This window comes from Myotis brandtii, unplaced genomic scaffold (assembly GCF_000412655.1).
Source record: "Myotis brandtii unplaced genomic scaffold, ASM41265v1 scaffold475, whole genome shotgun sequence".
Taxonomy (NCBI): Eukaryota; Metazoa; Chordata; class Mammalia; order Chiroptera; family Vespertilionidae; genus Myotis; species Myotis brandtii.
The window spans coordinates 113,925-134,152 of NW_005368148.1; the positions used below are offsets into that span (position 1 = coordinate 113,925).

General features: G+C 37.0%; 1 protein-coding gene across 1 annotated transcript in view; it reads left to right on the forward strand.

Moving 5' to 3' along the window:
* Positions 1-20,228, forward strand: part of PCDH15 (protocadherin-related 15) — a 567,795-nt gene that overhangs the window by 80,967 nt on the left and 466,600 nt on the right. The window contains exons 2-3 of the mRNA XM_014547486.1: positions 8,378-8,392; positions 8,921-8,986. Coding sequence (XP_014402972.1) covers positions 8,378-8,392; positions 8,921-8,986 — 81 coding nt within the window. The remainder of the gene's footprint in view (positions 1-8,377; positions 8,393-8,920; positions 8,987-20,228) is intronic.

Genomic DNA, 20,228 nt, shown 5'->3' on the forward strand with positions numbered 1-20,228 from the left:
GTTTTGTTTAGCTTCTTATTTGCAACATAGTACATAGTTGCTTAGAGTTGCAGTTGAGAGGCCGGCAACTGAGGCGGGGAACGTTGGAGTCCGCAGCAAGCAAGCCTCATGCTCGCTTCAGTGCCTGGCTGCCGGCCGCCATCTTGGCTGACAGTTAATTTGCATATACTCACTGATTAGCCAATGAAAAGGGTAGTGGTCGTACGCCAATTACCATGTTTCTCTTTTATTAGTGTAGATATGTGAATTTAGTTGTATCATCAAATGCAAATAGATGCCTCATGTAGATTTGCATTAGTATTGAGATCATAAACATTAATATCACTACACAAAATGTCATACTTGAAAAATGCTGGGGTTTTTTCCTAAAATTTTAAGATAAGTTAGCTAAAATTTTAGAGGCCTTTCTGTTTCTAGGATTTTGGTTGACTGGAATTTCAGAAAACTACTCCCTAAAAATGCTGATTTAAAAAAAGGAAGAAAAATATATCTTTTGAAAAATACGGTGATCACATGGAGAAGTAAAGGAGAAGGAAATAAAATTACCTTGAGGCCTGATCAGAGAACAAACCATGAGTCTACTGATATAACCAAGCTTTGAAGTCCACATTTGTTTTGGAGCATCTGTAAATCACTTAGGGTTGAGATTCTCAGTTTTAAGATTTTAAGAATTTTGAGTGTTTACAGGAGTCAGAATATAAAATCTGATGTCTGAGTAGGTCATGAAGCATTAAGGCAAAACTGTATTAGCCATAAAGATGGCTAATAATTTCACAATATATAGTATATTAAATCATAACGTTGTGTATCCTAAATATATATAATTTTAATTTGTCAATCATTCCTCAGTAAAGCTGGGTGGGTAGCAGGAAGGTCACAATGATCATTTATTAGCTTTTAATATTGAATGGTTTTATATATACTGACTTAAAATATCAGAAATTACACAGAGCTCTAAAACCAGCTTTAAAAAACAAAACAAAAGACTCTTCATGATTGTTGGTCATTGCATTAGAATTTCTTCAACACTATGGATGTATTTTTGGATGGCTGATTTCAAATTGTCAGCTTTTATAGTAGAGACAATAGAACCCAAATAGAATCCATTCTTTTTATCTGGAATGTATTTATTAACTTAAACTAGGTGATTTAGAGGGATCAGAAAACTATTCTACAGAGGTAAGATCCAGAGAGCCAGAGAAACACCTACCTACAACTCTGAACTCTCTAGTTTGAAACTTCATGGTGTACCATCCTCCATGGCACCTAGGACTCCCTGGGCCTGAAACTATTTTATCGACCACAGTTACTTCCAAAGAACCACCCTTCTTTCATTGTGTTACTAGAGTTCCCTTTGGCTCAGACAGTCCTTTTCTTCCAAGTGTCATGAGAGGATGTTCTATTTGTCAGGGTATGAGGCAAAGTTCACCTGCAAATGAATTTGGAAGTGCCATTTTAAGCTCTCCAGCCACTATGGTACAGAAGAGTCATGCTAGAAAAGTGGTTGGAGTGGGTGGACCAGTCTACAATATCCACCACATCTGTGAAGTATGTTCAAGTCATGATTTAACAATCCTCTCTATTGGTTTACCGTTATATGTACTTTTCACAATACTGGGTACTTGTCTGATTACTTCTATATTAGAATATCCTCCAAAGTAAAATTTCCCTGTCAAGGGAACTTTCTTTTAAAATTCTTGCCAAAGTGCCTTTCAATTTTTCTTTTCTTTTTTAATGTATAGCTCCACCAAAATGACCTAATAATTTGTATTTCCTTTCTCTCTAACCAACTCTGGCTATTATTCTTTTAATAAATTTTTAAACAATTTGACAGGACAAAGTATCACTTTATTTTAGTTAACAAAATTTATATTGTAAGTCTCATGCACATAAATGTTTCTAAAATGTATACTTTTCATTATTTAAAGAGTTTGCATAAATTAAAAACTATGGTTATTAGTTAGAGTCATTAACATAATTATTAAATAGCACTGTGTGCCTTAAAGCAGTACTTGAGCTTTTAGTATAGAAGGACATTATTTGCTCCAAACTCCTATGCTTTGTGAGTTCTTGATCTACTATTAACAAATTTTACTTTCTCTGCCCTTGCTTTCAAATAGAAATTGTCTTTCCCCAGGCATATCTCCTTTTCCCCTATAATTCTCTACTTTTACTAATGTTGTATAATCCATTTTATGTTAGGAAAGAAGAAAATAAATTTTATTACAAAAGGATGGAAAAGAAAGTAAGTTGGAAGATGTAGGGCTTTCTCTAAGTGTCAGGTTCATGAGCTTTAGTGTATATATTTGAAGTCTCGGGGACTGTTTATCTTATTTATTGGCTCTTTTTTTCTAATCGTTATTGTTCAAAGTATTACATATGCCCCCTTTTACCCCATTGATCTCTCCCACCCACCCCCGACCCTCACCACAGGCCTTCACCACCTTATTGTCTGTGTCCATGGGTTATGCACGTATGCATATGAGTTCATTGGTTGATCTCTTCCCACCCCCTCACTTTCCCCTGCCTTCCCTCTGAGGTTTGACAGTCTGCTCAATGGTTCTGCACCTCTGGGTCTATTTTTATTCATCAGTTTATGTTGTTTATTAGATTTCACAAATGAGTGAGATCATGTGATACTTATCTTTCTCTGACTGGCTTATTTTGCTTAGCATAATGCTCTCCAGGTCCATCCATGCTGTTGCAAATGGTAAGAGTTCTTTCATTTTTACAGCTGCATAGCATTTTACTGGTTCTTGACTCTGACTAAGATAATAGAAAATTTTCAAAAAAATAACAATCTCCTGATGATAAATATTACCAAAGTTTATGGAGGGAAATATAACAATAGAATAATAAGTTCCTCATATATTCAAGTAAACTAATATGAAGAGAGGTATAATAAAATGCTCTTGATGTAATGGAAATTCTGAAAAAGATTGCTCCCCACTATTTGCAGCATTGCTCTCTTTGTGAATACCATATAGAAAGCTGCTATGTGTATACTGTTAGACACACAGTACTGAGAATGGAAAGCTGATTGTAAAATAAAAAAAATCTTGTAGCTTAGAAAGCAACAAGGGAAGTAGTTATAACTATAAAGTGTTTTTGGGCTCACTGTTGGCAAAATGTGTGATATGGACAAATATAAAGAAAAAAATATGGAGTCCTACCCTTGAGAAGTTCTCTTAAATAGCAGCAGATCTTCAAAACCACCGGTATCTGTGGAGAGGATTGTCAAAAAAGGAACCTATGAGCGGTAAACTGCAGAGCATAAAGCTTTATGCATCACATGTTGTACACGAGGATAGCAAACTGTCAAAAATATCATCTCTAAAGTGCCTGGGTGGTAAAATTCTTGTCTTCTGTGCTTTATTCATTTCAGTTTTTTAAAAACGTGAAAGAAAACTTGCAATCCAAAAAAATCAGTTTGTCAATAATATGCTTTCATTCTTATGGCCATGGTCAAACTGTAGTCCAAGCTCATTTTTCTTAAAAGAATTAATTTGTAGGTATACATGTTTCAACCTGGAGCCAGCATGCCTTCGGCCAAACTTGGCAACAAATCTCTTCTCTCTGCCCAGTGTATGTCAGATCATATTACTATCCTGACTAGGCTTCGATATCACTCTCTGCAAGGATTACAATGCAGTAAGGGAATATTTTTTAAATAAAAATATAGAATTTTAAAAATAGTTGGCACATGAAGACATTCCCCCTATTATACTTCATATTCACTGTGAAACAAATAGCATAAGTTCATTTGGAGCTTGTGTTTCTATGTTCAGCTTTCCTCTTGTTTGACTTCTGATGTATGATCCAAAGGAAATTATGTTTACTAAAGTGGAATTGTATCTGAGGAAGCACTGTGAAAGCAAGATGAGACAAATGGAAAAGTAGGAAATAGATGTGTTTTGTTTTATTGTTGTTGTTATTTTTAGGTGCTTATTTTTTCATAACTGTCAGTTCCATCTCCCTACCCGTTTCATTGTTAGACTTACCCCTTTGATAATAAAACTGCAGACCAACTTTTTCCGTGGGATTGAGAAAATAAGGCAATGGGAAAATGATGCTGAATTTTCCATTATCTTTGTAAATTTAAATAAGCTTTCTGTGCCAGACAGTGAAACTTTTCCCTGCTTCCTCTAGCAGTTCTTCTGCTTCACTTTGAAGTATGTTACCCCTGGAAAACATGTGAGGGTCCCTGCTCTCCCAGGTGCTGGCTGGTTCCCATAGCCCCAGGATTCACATGGGCATGCAGGGACTCCTGCAGACCCAGACTTTTGGCTTATTCCAGTTCCAGCAGGATACTGCTGCTCTAATCAGCTCCTGTGACCCTAGGCTCCCAATTAACCCAGTGAACTCAGGCACTAGATGGGCACCAGCAAACCCAGATTCCTGGCTAGATCCCACTGTAGGTCAACTACCACAGACTGAAACTCTCAACCAACCAGTGTACCAGACCAGCTCCTGTGGGCCCAGGCTCCCAGCCCATTCTACCACCACGCAGGCCTCCACAGAACCAACCTTCAGGCTGGCCACCACAGCCCCAGGTTCCAGGCTCACTCTAGCACAAGGCCTACCCTCATTCCCCCAGCTCCCTGGACATATCTCATTTCAGCCCATTTTATTTTACAAAAAAACCTTTGGTAATATTTTTCATCAGGAGATTGTTATTTTTAGAATACTACTAAACTGAACCCTGGGGACCCAGATGCTGTACATACCCCACTGGCAACTGCTATCTGGTTGGCCCCTGTGGATCCAGAATCAAGGTCCTCTCACACAGACCTAGACCCAAGGGTATCATTGTAGGCTCCAGTTTCAGGCCCATCACAATGAACGAGGCTTCCACTTGCCCTTATAGGCCCAACCACCAGGCTGGTCCCCATGTACCAAGCACCAGACCTGTCATCCTTCTGACCCAGGCACCAGACCTGCCTAATCAAGGACTTCAACAAAAAACCTGTAAATAGGTGCCACTAGGCAGTTCAACCAGAATCTCTAGGTGGGCTGACTGATGAAGGCCTTTCCTGTCAAAGCTCATATGTAAAGACTTGAAGAGGTTCTTACTTCCTCAAATGCACAGGCACCAATTTAAGGCCACAAGGATCATGAAGGAGCAGTGAAACATGACACCACCAAAGGAAACAAATAAAACTCTAATGACTTACCCTAAAGAAATGAAGATCTATGAACTTCTGACAAAGAATCCTATCTAATAAAACCCTAATATGCAAATTGACTGAACAGTGGAATGAACAGATGCTACGACATGCACTGACCACCAGGGGGCAGACGCTCAAGGCAGGAAGCCGGGCTCACGGCTGGCAAGCTCAGTGGTGGTGGCAGGAGCCTCTCCCGCCTCCGTGGCAGTAGGACATCCCCTGAGGGGTCCTGGACTGTGAGAGGGCACAGGCCAGGCTGACAGACCCGCCCCCTCTGAAAGAAATTTAGTGGACTACAAGAACATACATCTTTCTAATATTTCTTTTTGGTTTTAACTTTGACCTGTTGCATGAGATTATTTAAAAATGTATGGCTTATTTTTAGCTGATGACAAATTAGAAGAAATAACTCACACTGAACATTCAGACATTTGTAATCATATCTTGCACTTTAAAACAAATTGGATGTGGGGATCAAGTAGGGACCTGAGGAGTTAGAAATTTGAGTCATGAAGACAATGAATTTGTGATTGAACCAAATCAGTCAAGGGTGAAATTAAATAGATTAAGGAAATCAGTTTCTAAGGTACAGGTGTCATCAGCTAACATGTTTGTTTTTTTCCTGTGGCAGATTACCCATAGTCCATAGAGAACAGGATCACCAGGCCCAAAATTGCCTTTCAGTCTTCACTTTGATCTCCATTTGGATATTTTGCATACATAATAGTCCCTGGCTATTCCACCCCATATTTACTTTTATCAAGACAATTCTGAATATACTGGTTATTAACATTTTTTTGTACATGTCAAAACTAATTATACTTTCATGAATGCATTATTTCAAAACAAACACTCTGGCTCTTGTGAACGATGTTATTAATAGATTAATTTTATGTATCTGACTAATCTCTCTTCATTATGTTGTGAGTCTTTAAAAATTAACTATACTTGGTTTGATCCAGAATAGATAAAGTAATTTTTGTACATAAAAACATATTACGGGGTAATGTGGAACCTACTGGATCAATAAAGCTTAGTAGGAGTCATTTGAAAGGGCCTGATTGACAGGAAATGGCCTTTACTCTTGGGATGTTTTTTATCTGGTGAATACATAATGAAAACCGACTTCTGAGCAGCTCTCATGGAAGGGTGTTCATGGGAGTTTGTAGTTGGGCAGATTGTAGCTCAGAAAATCTTCAACAAACCTTCTTTCAGGACCAACTTCTTGCTAGGTTCTGAGGTTCCTGAGATGAATGTGACACAGACTTGGTCTATGGGAGTTTTGAGAAAGATTCACTATTTTCCAATGGAATACATTAGAATACAAAGAAGGGACATTTAATCTAGACTGAGAAGAAGGAAGGTTTTCTAGAAGAGGTGATGCTTTGCCAGATTCTTAAAAGAGAAATTGAAGTTCACCAGGAAAATCAGAAGAGGAAGAAAGTTTCAGCAATGGCACAACAAACATAAACTTAGTTTGTTATGGTAGACAATAAACTATAAGAGTGGAAAGGATAGGGGAATTAGACGGGGATGAGGTATCAGGAGTTTAACTTGGATTAGTTATATAAAGAAAGTCTATCCATAAATTTAATAATAACCAACTGGAAAAAGTTTAAATATTTATATCAAACTCCCACCTTCTTTTCTTTTACCTTTCCTGCCCCCAAAAGTTATTGATTATATATCTGTACCTCTACCACCAATACTCACACGCAAATACATGGTTTTTGTCTACTCTCTCTAGCAATGATGGACTTAATTAAGACAGTGGCCATATATATAAGAAGAGGGAATAGTCCAAAAAAGTTACTTCTCTCTGAAATATGAATGGAAGCGATGTTTGATAATTCAAGAATTGCTTCTAGTAAGAACTGGCCAGGTTTTCTTTATGAAGACATGGGAGGAAAAAAAATTCTGATTACAATTTGGGTGAGTTTTCATGGTTACAGGTGAATTATAGTTTCACCAAGAGAAGCATAGATTTGCCAGGCAGAAGTAGAAGCTGAATTTAATCTAGGTAATAAAACTTCCCCCAAAATACAAGGTACGCTTCAGCAAGAATAAGGTGTCTGATGTAACAGGAGGGCATAGTGCTTAATTCTAAAGGATGTAGATACCGTAACATCCTTGGGAATGTTTTCATTACCATTTAGTTCAGAAAAGCTCTGTATTGGGAAACATGTAATGCTTTTATGCCAAGAAGTACCATTACTTTACCTTTGATTTGGGTGCATGAAAATAATTCTCATGGAATGAACAGATGAATGCAAGATGGAAATAGGTGAGGAAACCAGTAAGAGTGACATATAGTGAGCAGCTGTGCTATATGGGGAGGGGAGAGAGGAGGTGGAGGAAGGGGTGTTAGCAACAGGACATATTTTAGATCTAAAAATGCTGTGGCTTGAAACTCCTTGCACAGTGACAAGGACAGAATACTGTAGATCTGTGAGATTTTAAGCTTCATTTGAGAGAGCACATACCTTACAGTATTGAATAGTGCTTGCCAAAGGCTTTGTTATTCATGCCCATCTGCATAATAGATAGAATTTTCACAAATAAATAAGTAATAAGCCTTGAAGTCATCTCCCAAGAAACACACATACTTGGATGGCTTTAAGCAGTTGTGATTTACGCCTCAGTCTCAGGAGTGTGCCAAGTGCATTTACCTGCACAGCACAGCTATCCCAGGGACTGCCTCGGGGAGTGCTTTCTGTCTCAGATATGTGCGGTGGACATCTTGCATGCAACACCTTCACATTTTAATTATCGTGGATATTACAGCTCATGAAGCTACTTATATGTTCATTATCAGGAGATTTTTGGCAGGGTATTGGTATTGTTTAACACAATGAATTAGTCATCAGTGATTGACAGGCATTGTGCTTAAGGTTTGTTCAACATGGAATAATAGTTCATAAGTAATTTGTATTTACTTTTTTCAGGAAACATATAAATGTACTTTATATCAGTTTCAAGTGGCATATAATATTGCGTTAATGTGTTAATATTATATTAGAATTTGAAAATTTGTTTTAAGGATTTTACATATTTCTTTTTCCACAAACCATTTGGTGATGTATCTGTTATTATATAATGCTACGTATATCCGTCAATCTTCGCTAAATATATACATATATTCTTTCTTCCTTTCTTCCTTCCATTTTTCTGATCTGCTTCCCTTGATGACTCTATACTTTTGACTCCAGACTGGCAATATGAGGGTAAGATGACAAAAATTAAAATTCCAAACAGCCTCATGAGCATTGCTTGTCTGTCTTTGTTTCATTCTCTTTAGAACATCGTTAAAATTTTATCCACTTCCTTTAATTAGACTCTTTATCACAATTAAAGTCTAATTATGTTTGTTTCTGTTGTGAAGCTTTAATTACAACTTATCCTTGTTGATCATTCCTTTATGTTATTTCTTTGGGTTATATTACCATCCCATTATCTCTGTCCTGAAAGACTTTTGCTCCCCTGTGGTCTCTGCTGGTGTTTTCTCATTCAGATTTGAATAGCTTCACAATATACAAAGTAACTATGTTATGATGTGGTAAAGTAATCTATGTGGTTCATATGGATTTTTTTAAATAATTAAAAGCTGTTAAAAGTAATGACCCATATTAGTTTGCTTGTAGGATTTTTCTTTTTAACTGTCACTGCCCATCTCACTGTCTCAGTGAATTTGATCTCAGGGTGAGTGCTCCCATAGTTGTAACTTATTACCTTTGGTTGTTTTCTCTCTTTAGATTGCAAACTAGCTAGGGGAGGACCACCAGCTACCATAGTCGCTATTGATGAAGAGAGTCGGAATGGTGAGTGAGCTTTCTGTTTTCAAGTGACGTATCGAAGAGGGATTTCTTCCCATTTTAATGCTATGTTTGTTATGTGTAGAAGTACTAAATAAAAGCTTCAACCCAAATTCACAAACAACTCTCCTTTAGCTTTTCCCAGGTAAGGGTTTAAATATCGCCATTCACTGGTAATGCTTTACTTGGATTATACTATGACAAATTCTAGATAGTTGCTTAGTTTTTATTGTGAAGGAATTATTTGATTTAGGATCAGCCCAGGAATGCATTCAGATACTGGCTGGAATTTTTCTTTGTCAATAGATAGAGTTGATTATTATTTCATCTAACTGAAATACATTATATTCCTCCAAAAGAAGTATATCACAAGGTAAGTCTTACACTGCTAACTTAAATTAGCTGGAATCTGGTAAGGATTAGGATCCATAGTTTATTAGACATGGCGATTAAGAAATGGTTAATGGGAAAACTGAAAGTGCATGGGAACAGAAAAACTGACAGAAAGTCTAGGGCAGACAAATAAGTATGAATTTTCATGCAGGTTGTCTGCCATATTGAATAACTAATTCCTAATTCATATTAAGTATTTTGAAAAGATGTTTTCTTATCAGAACCCAAAATAGATATAATTAGCACTTTTTTTCACAACACTCTTAGCATCTCAAAATGTTAATGTACAAATATTTAAAGCCTAGAGGCTTGATGCATGAAATTCGTGCAAGAGTAGGCCTTCCTTCCCCCGGCTGCTGGCACTGGCTTCCTTCTGGCACCCAGGACCCGGGCTTTCCTCTCAGCTCCAGCTTCATCTGGAAGGTCGTCCAGAAGGACATCTGGTCTAATTAGCATATTGCACTTTTATTATTATAGATTCTGCTCTATTAGGTAGGAGTGAAATAATCTATTGAGTGCTGGTTTCTATTTCAAACTAAGTGTGGGAATGTGTTTTGTGGCTTATTTTGTCTACTGATTCTATAATGGAGCTTCCATTACTCTTCTTTGATTTGTACTTTCTATTTATTCTAAGCGTTGCGTTTTCCAGATTTATATTTTTAAAGAAAGAATTGTCAATTATTAAAAAATGTGTTTTTAATAGAATTAAACCAACAAATTTTGAAAACTTCTATAATATACATAATACCTGCATTATTCTATTCACTTCATCGTGGATTTATTATGCAGCATTAGAAATATTCCTTTTACTCCTTTGAAGAGTTGACAAACTTTTTTTTTTTGTATATCCTTTAAAATAAGCCCAAAATGTCTGCAGATTTGCTGGCCTCTGTTTAAACAAACTTAAGTATCTATTAGCAACACTTAAGAAATCACGAAAAGTTGAGGTTCTTTTTTTTAAGTCAATCCCTAGTAAGCATGAAAGCATATTAAGTTAATTATAGTTATTATGATTCATTTAAAAAATTGGAAGTAAACCCTATGTGTGTCCACAGAAAAGGAAACATATACAAAAATACTATACCAGGAAAATGTTCTACCTCACGTGGAGAATTATGGTTTATTTGTGGTTAACTATTTTTCTGTGAATAAGTTTGTATTTTCTAAGTGTTCTGCAATGAAAACAGTTTTCTTTTTAAACAAGAGATAAAAAAAATAAAAAGACAGAAGACCAATCTATATATTTTTTTCATATTGTTCACCAATTCCCTTGAACATATAAGCTGAGCTGAACTAAAATATTTAGTTTAATAAATATTTGTGTTTTAATGTCTGAGTCTATACAGAGCTTATTCTGCCAAGCAGATAATTATAGCTATAGCTATTATGATATTTTATCTCCTGTCATGTAGATTATCCCACTTTTAAAAGGAGCTTAGGAACTCTGCAAAGATGCTGCTATAGTATATTGCAAAGATGCTGCTGTTTGGTGGCTTATTGTGAAAGATTAATATTTTAGTTTTAGAAGAATGTGACTTGATATAGTGCAGTAATGTTGTACTCCTTAAATGGCTTATTTTGAAGAGACTGCCAACTACTCAGAATTCTGCCAAAGTTATTTGAGTGTCATCACAGAGTATCAATAAACAACCCAGAGACTAAATGCTTTACATTTTTCTTTTACATTAAATTTCTAAAATATGGTGATTAAATGCACATCTGCCAGATATTATAATGTACTGTGCAATTGTCCTTATCTTAAAAGTCTAAAGGAAACAATCCATGCAAATGTTTTCTCTAACTTTTTAGGCAATCTAAGAAACTTCCCAATAAGACCATTAATTCTAGTCCTGCTCTTAAAATACCTTAATTTCTCTTTTCTTGCATTTTAAATGGTAGTAATAAAACATGTGGGTATCATATCCTACCGGTATAATAAGCATTCATTTTTAAAGGTTCCAGGGCTTCTGTTTAAAATATATTTTTATTGACTTCAGAGAGGAAGTGAGAGAGAGATAGAAACATCGATGATGAGAGAGAATCATTGGTTGGCTGCCTCCTGCACACACTCCACTGGGGATCTAGCCCACAGACCTGGGCATGTGCCCTGACCAGGAATTGAACCATGACTTCCTGATTCATAGGTCGATGCTCAACCACTGAGCCACGTTGGCCGGGGAGTCCCAGGGCTTCTTAAAAGTATTAAGCCAAACTAGTAATTTTATTGTGTGTCTACTTGCCTTTGGCTTAATTTATTGATGTGTACTGCTAAACAGTCTCAATTGCTAAACACATCCTCTGCTAAAGTAGAGCTTTTAAATAACTCAGTTTTTAAAAAATCCATACTTAATTTTCTTTTAGAAATCATTGGGGTACATTTACAAAATGTTCATAATTTATCACATGCATCAGCATATTTCAACATTTTTATACTCTGTGAGATGGGAATAGCTCCTTTTTGTGACTATGTATGCTATATGCATTTGGAGATGTGTTTATGTTTGAAAGAACTTAAAATTAGCAGGTGGAGATTCACAAACTTCTTCATCACTCTGTATCCTACTAGATTTTTTTTCTCCTTGGTAATTTTCCTCAGCAACGTATTGATAACAGATTCATTATATCACCCTCGGTCTCAACCAGGAGTTCGTTTTCATCACAACTACCAGAAAGCAAGCTTATGTGGTAAGGACACAAATTCAACACATAAAAAGACAAACATCAGTTCCCAGCAACTACCAGCAAGCTCTTAAGCTAGTATGTACAACATGGTTAGTGTGTAATTACATGTAGAGGGGAGAATGTATACAGAGAAAAAAAATTTAGAACATATTATCTTACTTAATAAAATGATAATTTCTGAAAATTCTTTCTAGTAAACATGTAAATCCAAAATCCTGCACAGGGATATTTATAGCAACCTTATGAAAATTGCCAAAAATTTGAAACAAACAAGATGTTCTTCAGTAAGTGAATGAGTAAATAAATGGTGGTACATTCAGACAAATTCAGTGCTAAAAAGAAATGAGTTATCCACCAATGAGAAGACAGAGGGATCTTAAATGTCTAATTACTAAGTGAAAGAAGCCAATCTGAAAAGACTACATACTGCTATGTACTGTATAGTTTCACTTTATGATACTCTGTAAAAAAGAAAAACTACAGGTAAAATAAAAAGATCAGCAGTCATTAGGGTGGGCAGGGAAAAGATGAATAGACAGAGCTCAGAGGATTTTTAGGGAAGTGAAAATAGTCTGTATTTTACTGATGGATATGTCCTTATTCATATGTGAAACCCAAAGAATGTGTAACAGCAAGAGTGAAATCAAAGGTAAACTGTAGATGTTGGGTGATTATGACATGTCAATGTAGGTTTAACCTTGGTAATAAATAAATAAATAAATAAATAAATAAATAAATAAGCCATTCTAGTGAGTGATTTTGATAATAGGGGAGGTTATAATATGTGAGTGGCAAGGGATATATTAGAAATCTTTGTATTTTTCTCTCATTTTTGTTTTGAACCTCACTCTGCTCTAAAAATGAAGTCTTAAAAAATAATCTTTCTGGAAACATATGCTCCAGTTTCACTGGTCTCTGGGTGGCTTATGCCACTGAGTCCTTCCTGGAAGGAGAGAGCCAGGCGCAGTTACACGGAAACGAGGTAAAGCCTGCCTCTCTGGGCCTGCCAAGTCAGAGTCCGGGCTGCTGTACAACAGCCATGGAATGGCATTCAGATGGGCCCTGGGATGACTGGTTCGGGCTCATTCTCAGGAGCTGGATGAATACATAGGCAGTGTTGAGTCAAGGGAGCCAGACAGTTTTTAACTTGCGATTTGAACATAACACTACCATCATACAAAAATGGACAGATCCAGAGGCAAAAGGATATCACTATCTATGTGAGAGAGTAGAAGGTCCTTGCTAAATGTCCTTTATGGATGTAAAGTTAAGAAGATATTGTGAGCTCCCAGCAAATTTGAGAAATGAAAGGTGATGTGGAGTGTCATCACAACCTGAAAGCAACCGCCAACAAATGATGCCACAGAGCGTTCCATGAGAATGTTTCCCTGTCCTTGTCAGAGCCAGAGCAGGAGCTGAGTTCAGAGTTACAGACCCTCACATGCTTCCAGGGAGGGAGAGGGCACCACGGAAAGAAACGATGAATTCATATGGTCACTCCTCCCCTGCAGTTTCTTTGGTGGAAGCATGAGGCTAGGAGAGGGAGGGGAGGAAGGTAGAGGTTGGCTATTCATTTGAAACAGTTATCTTGTCTGCCATTGTCAAAATCACTAGGCTTGGCAGAGTAGAAGATTAAATTTTTATTTTGCTGTTTTTCATTCGTTATAGTTTGCAACTACCTATCTCTCAGATTTATAGTAAGGAGTTAGCCCAACTCTGCCCTGCAGACCTCCTAAGGGTCCCTGGTAGAGAGGCACACACTGCTGGTAAAAAGGGCCTTGTACTCATTGAAAGAAAAACCTTAAACAAACAACACGCCTTTAGGAATATTCCCAAGGTTCAAACAGAGTGTCATGTGACAACATTTTTTGATATTCAAGTGTTCACAACACTCCCCTTTTTGTCTATTTATCTTCATTCTTCTTCATTCTTCTTCATTCTAGAAAGAGAGCAAGGTTGAAACTGGTAGGACATTTTTTTCTAGAAGGGCTATCAGAGTAGTGGTAGAGTAGACTGCAGAACAGCTCAGAGTAGACCAGCGGTTCTCAACCTGTGGGTCGCGACGCCTTTGGGGGGTCGCCTAAGACAGTGGTCGGCAAACTCATTAGTCAACAGAGCCAAATATCAACAGTACAACGATTGAAATTTCTTTTGAGAGCCAAATTTTTTAAACTTAAACTATATAGGTAGGTACATTGTTATTAACTTAATTAGGGTACTCCTAAGCTGGCCTTTGCTAAAAACGTCCTCGATCTGATTGAGGTACGTTCGCTGAGGTCGACCCCTTCCACACTTGGCTTGTATACTTGTTTCAGATAGATGAGTGTGGATGGGAGAGTTGGAAGGGGTCGACCTCAGCGAAGGTACCTCAAAACAATGTACCTCCCCCTCGCTGCGTATCCCGCAGCCCATCTCCTGTCACCTGACTGACCGACACCCCCCACTTCTTCTAACACCACTTCTTCAAAATAGACTCACCCAGGCCGAACACCGCCTTCTGCGCATGGGCCACAAAGTTTCAATCGCACTGTACCTGCGCACCCGCACGTGGTATTTTGTGGAAGAGACACACTCAAGGGGCCAAAGAGCCGCATGTGGCTCGCGAGCTGCGGTTTGCCGACCACTGGCCTAAGACCATCCTGCATATCGGATATTTACATTATGATTCATAACAGTAGCAGAATTACAGTTATGAAGTAGCAACAAAAATAATTTTATGGTTGGGGGTCACAACATGAGGAACTGTATTTAAAGGGCCAGAAGGTTGAGAACCACTGGAGTAGACGATGACTAGACCCCCAGATGTGAGACTGCATCAGATGTTGAGAATAGGGGGAACTGAGGAACCAAGATGGCTACTATCAGGCAGCCTGGATGACAGTATCCCTCTGGGGTAACATGAAAAGGTTGAGGGTGTAACCAAGAGGTTAAAGGTGCTATGAATATATACAGCATGTCCTCCCAAAATGTTTGCACACTTTAATAGCTGATAACTCAATTATGAAAATGAAATATATTTTAATAAACACAGCCTTTATAATTATTCAAAGTGTGTGCATACATTTTGGGGGACACCATAGTATATAGAAAATGATTCAATAAAAGATGCTGTAGAGTCCCAGGCTTATGTAAATGTTTGAGAGAAATGTTATTAAAGGTTGAAATGCTTCTCTGGGCTCGCCTCAGGCCATGCTTCTTGTTTCTTTCAATGTGAATAAACTAGAATACCTGTTTAAGATCTCTTGTATTTCATTCTCAAGCTCTCTCTCTCTCTCTCTCTCTCTCTCTCTCTCATTCTTTGATAGTAAGTATTTTGATTGTTTCAAACAAGGCACAAAACACAGTAATAAAGTGTGTCCCACATAATTTATATATTAAATAAAATTCAAAATACAGGATATACTCTTAGCCATTAAGCTTTGAAAAAGTGTACAGCACTTTACTCAAAAATTAAAGGGATGGGGAGATCTGGTAAATATTTCGTATGGGAGGGAAAGTTCTAAGTATTTGGTTATTTATTTTTTAAATTGTGGGACAGTATATAGGTTTCAGGTATACATTCTACAATACATCATCTGTACATTGTATTGTGTGTTAACCACCCAAAGTTAAGTGTCTTTTCTGTAAGTCTCACCTCTATTCTGAGTTATTGTCTTATTGCTAAGGTAAATAGTGTTTGTCACTTCCTTAGACAGATCTTATCAACAAATCCCAGAATTCTATATCTGAAATATGAATAAATTAAAGAGCAAATTTACTACAAATAAAATAAATTACAGTTTTATGCAGTAGGCTATACACTTATGGACACAACAACTCTAACAATAAGAGTTTTATACAGAGTAAGGTAAATTTATAGATGACTGTACGAGGTTATAAAATATTAAAGCTTATTTTAATGGAAGTCTTAATATTTTATATTAATCTTAACTAATACTTTGTATAGGGCTATATCAGATCATCAGTGCTGACACCAAGTAAATGACTTTTAGCTCCATATGGCAGTTTCATTTTTCTGAATAAAAAAAAAGTACATACCTTTAGTTCTACAATTTTATAACATCCTAACTTGATTGTTAACTGCCAAAATATTAAATCTTTTTTAAGCTTGGCTGGTGTTGTTCAGTGGTTACAAGGAGCGTCAACCTATGAACCAGGAGGTCTGGGTTCGATTCCTGGTTAGGGCGCATGCCTGGGTTGCGGGCTCGATCCCCAGTAGCGGGGCGTGCAGGATGCAGCTGATCCATGATTCTTTCTCATCATTGATGTTTCTATCTCTATCTGAAATCAATAAAATTATATTTAATAAATAAATAAAATCTTTTAAAGAAATTAGTGTCCTTCTGGCTAGACTGCTTATGGATGTTGCATGGCACTGAAATCATGATTCCAAATTTCTTTGTCATCCTATTGTTTACTTTTCCTAGTCATCCTCAAGTCATTGTGAGTTATTTTCGATGGAAGGTATGCACCTTGATGAGGAAATAGAATTTTTTCATAACTTATGGAGGAATTAAATGATACTATCCAATATACATTTGCCAATGCCTATTTTATGTAAAAAAATCATGTCTCTTCTTCATATATTTTAAAATCTTACTATTGTGACTGTAAGACAAGTTTTATGCTAGCAAACAATTTGGCTCTGCTCATTACTGCTGAAGCTGTGTGTGCAAGGATGCATTCTGCTTCGCTTATGCCAAAGAATCATTTTCTAAAAGGTCAGCAGCTGCAAACCTTCTGAATATATAATTTCAAAGTGATAAGTAAATAGAAAAGTTTCTAAGCATTAGCAAAATAGGTTGTTACTTATCTCCTTAAGCTACCTAGAATTTTTTTTTGGCATTTAATCACATATTTAATTTATGATCTTCCTTTCCTCATTTGTTTACTAAATAGTGTCCCACATGGAAAGCGACTGCTGGAGTGAACGGGAAGGCAGAAAAAGCCAGCAAGCTCAGGCATTTTATACAGAAAAATAATTCTAAAAGTTAGTGACCCCTCATTTTAAATTTCAGAATGCCAATGTTATTAACAATAACAAAAAGATTCAATCACGCAAAATAACCTCTGGTTTCCAAAGAAATGAAAAACACATTTAAGAAAATACATTCTAGTTCTAGCCAGTTTGCTCAGTGGATAGAGCATCGGCCTGCAGACTGAAGGGTCCTGTTTTTGATTCCAGTCAAGGGCATATGCCCGGGTTGAGGGCTCGATTCCCGGTGGGATGTGTGCAGGAGGCAGCTGATCAATGGTTCTCTCTCATCATTGATATTTCTATCTCCCTCTTTCTTCCTCTCTGAAATCAATAGAAACATTTTTTAAATAAAAAGGAAAGAAAGAAAGAAAGAAAGAAAGAAAGAAAGAAAGAAAGAAAGAAAGAGAAAGAGAAAGAAAGAAAGAAAGAAAGAAAGAAAGAAAGAAAGAAAGAAAGAAAGAAAGAAAGAAGAAAAGATATTGTACTCTAATTGTACCTTTTCTTTTTGTTTAAATCCTATATTGTAATCTTATGTCTAATAGGAATAAATCTGAATTTTATAGAATTAAATTACATCACACACACACATTTAATCCTAAATGAACCATTTTTCTATAGAAAAAAAAAACTTAATTTTACCTTATTAAGGCAAACAACTGAAGCAATATTAATTTCATTTGCATAGACTGTTGGAACATAGGCCATGGGCCTTGAAGGGCAGTAAGAATGGCCCTCTGTAGTAGAAGGTGAGAAGGCCTATAAGGTTCTATCCATTTGTGAACATGAAGAAAATAAGATCCTACAATTTTTTTCAGAATAATAGGAAATCCCCTATATATTAAAGATAAGTCATTTTAAGTTAAATGTTGATACCTTTCATGAGCCAAACAAGACATAACTGTGTGTCTCATCTGTCCCACCAGTGTTTTGACTTCTAATCCAGGCAATAAGGGTGAAAGAAATAAATTAGGATGATGAAAAAGACAAAGGTTATACTAAAAAGTGGACAGGACATCCGTAGGGAGATACTTTTTAAAAGGGAGTGAGGGGTCTTGGCTTTGAGATTTTTTTTTTGCATATCCAACACACTGTTGTGTAATTTTTAGTTTAGTTGGGGAGTGAGGCCCCAGTGGAAATTATTTAGGAAATTATGGATGGACGATGCACTAAAGTTCAATTACTGGTTTTAGAATAAAGCTCCTGGGGTTTTTCTCTGTCCAGGACCTTTCCTAAGCAATGTCTGCATCTGCTCTTTCCCTGCGTGTTCTCTGAGGTTTTAGAGCCCAGCATTCCTTGTCCCCCAGAAACTTTCTCTCCAAAATACCCCTTTAGCACGAATGGTCCTATCACTTCTTCTGTTCCTCATGATGGAATATTGACTGGTAGATCATTGATCATTCTTCGTGAAGCTATAGGGCTAAGAACTTTCTTCTCTGCTAGGACACTGGAAATCTGAAATGGGTCACTATTACTACTTTTGAATAAAGTAATCAGCAGTGTAAAGGTTCTTAGCAATACTGGATGAAAACAGTAATCCCTAGATGATTTGAAACTTTCTTGAACTTAAAATCCCTCCCACAGCAGTTTTCAAAACAAATGGTGAAATGCCACACATTTCTAACTGGAATTGTTAATGTAATTTAATTAAATATGCTTTAAATATGTTATGTTGATTCATAAATATGAAAGTAGTTGTTATCACCCCATCTATAGCTACTTCCTAAACTGTGAAGTATACACTAGGGCTAGTATGGTTTATATTCATATCAGGTGGAGCAATTTAAGCATATAATACATGTTTATTCCTTAGAACAAATGAAAGTGGATCTTTTTTTAAAATATATTGTTATTGATTTCAGAAAGGAAGTGAGAGGGAGAGAGAAAGAGATAGAAACATCAATGATGAGAGAGAATCATTGGTCAGCTGCTTCCTATATGCCCCCTACTGGAGATTGAGCCCAAAACTTAGCAATATGCTCTGATTAAGGATCAAACCATGTCTTCCTGGTTCATAGGTCAATGCCTAGCCAAGCAGTTAGCTAGAAAATGTCCATTACAGACAGAAGAACCAAGAAATTCAAAGGCTCCAAGAATGAATATTGCTGGTAAGTTTAAGACATGGAAAAAAGTCAACAGAAGAAAATGAGTGATAGCAAATATGGTTGAAGAAGAAGAGAAGATGAATGTTGGTTGAATATATGTATATCAGAAATGTTTTTAATTGATTTGCTATCACATTAGTTAATAGTGACTTCGTCTAGCAACCTATAATTTATTAAGAATAATTTTCCTTCCCATCCCTAGTTTGCATAATTCAAAATTTGAATAGACAACTGTGAATGTAGCATGTATGTTTATAACCTCAGATCATTTTATCATTTAAAAAATGTGCTCCACTAAAAAAAGAAAATCAGAAAATACATTAACTCATGCAGTTTGCTTGGAGGTATCACTGCCTCATCTTACCTAATAATAGACAAACATGCAAATTGACCATCCCTCTGCTACACTCACCAGCCAATGAGGAGAGTATGGAATTAACCCAACAAAGATGGTGGTTAATTTGCATACATAGGTGCAAAGTGGCAGAGTGAAGACTGAAGGCTCTGGCCAGAGCAGCAAAGACTGAAGGCTCTGGCCAGAGCGAAGGCCTGGGTCTCGGATGCCAGAGGAAAATCGGTGCCGGCAGCCAGGGGAAGGGAAGGCCTATTGCACTGGGCCTCTAGTCTATAATAATAAAAGTGTGATACACTAATTATATCGGACAGCCAAACGACCTTCTGGACGTTGGGGGGAGGGGGTAGCTGAGGTAGTAAATATCAATAAAAATTATCAACACTAATAAAAGAGAAACATGGTAATTAGCGTATGACTGCTACCCTTCCCATTGGCTATCCTTATGCAAATTAACTGTCAGCCAAGATGGTGGCCGGCAGCCGTGCACTGAAGTGAACAGGGAGGCTTGCTTGCTCCAGTGATGGCAGACTCTAATGTTCCCCACCTGACTTGCCGGCCTCTCAGCTGCAACTCTAAGCAACTATGTTGCAAATATAGAAGCTAAACAAAACCCCAGAAACCGGCTTTCAGTTAGCCGGGCTTCAGCCAGCCGGAACACAACATTGTATCAAATACAGAAGGTAAAGGCCAGAAACCTGCTCTCAGCAGCGAGGCCTCAGAGCTAAAGCTGGCCCAGAA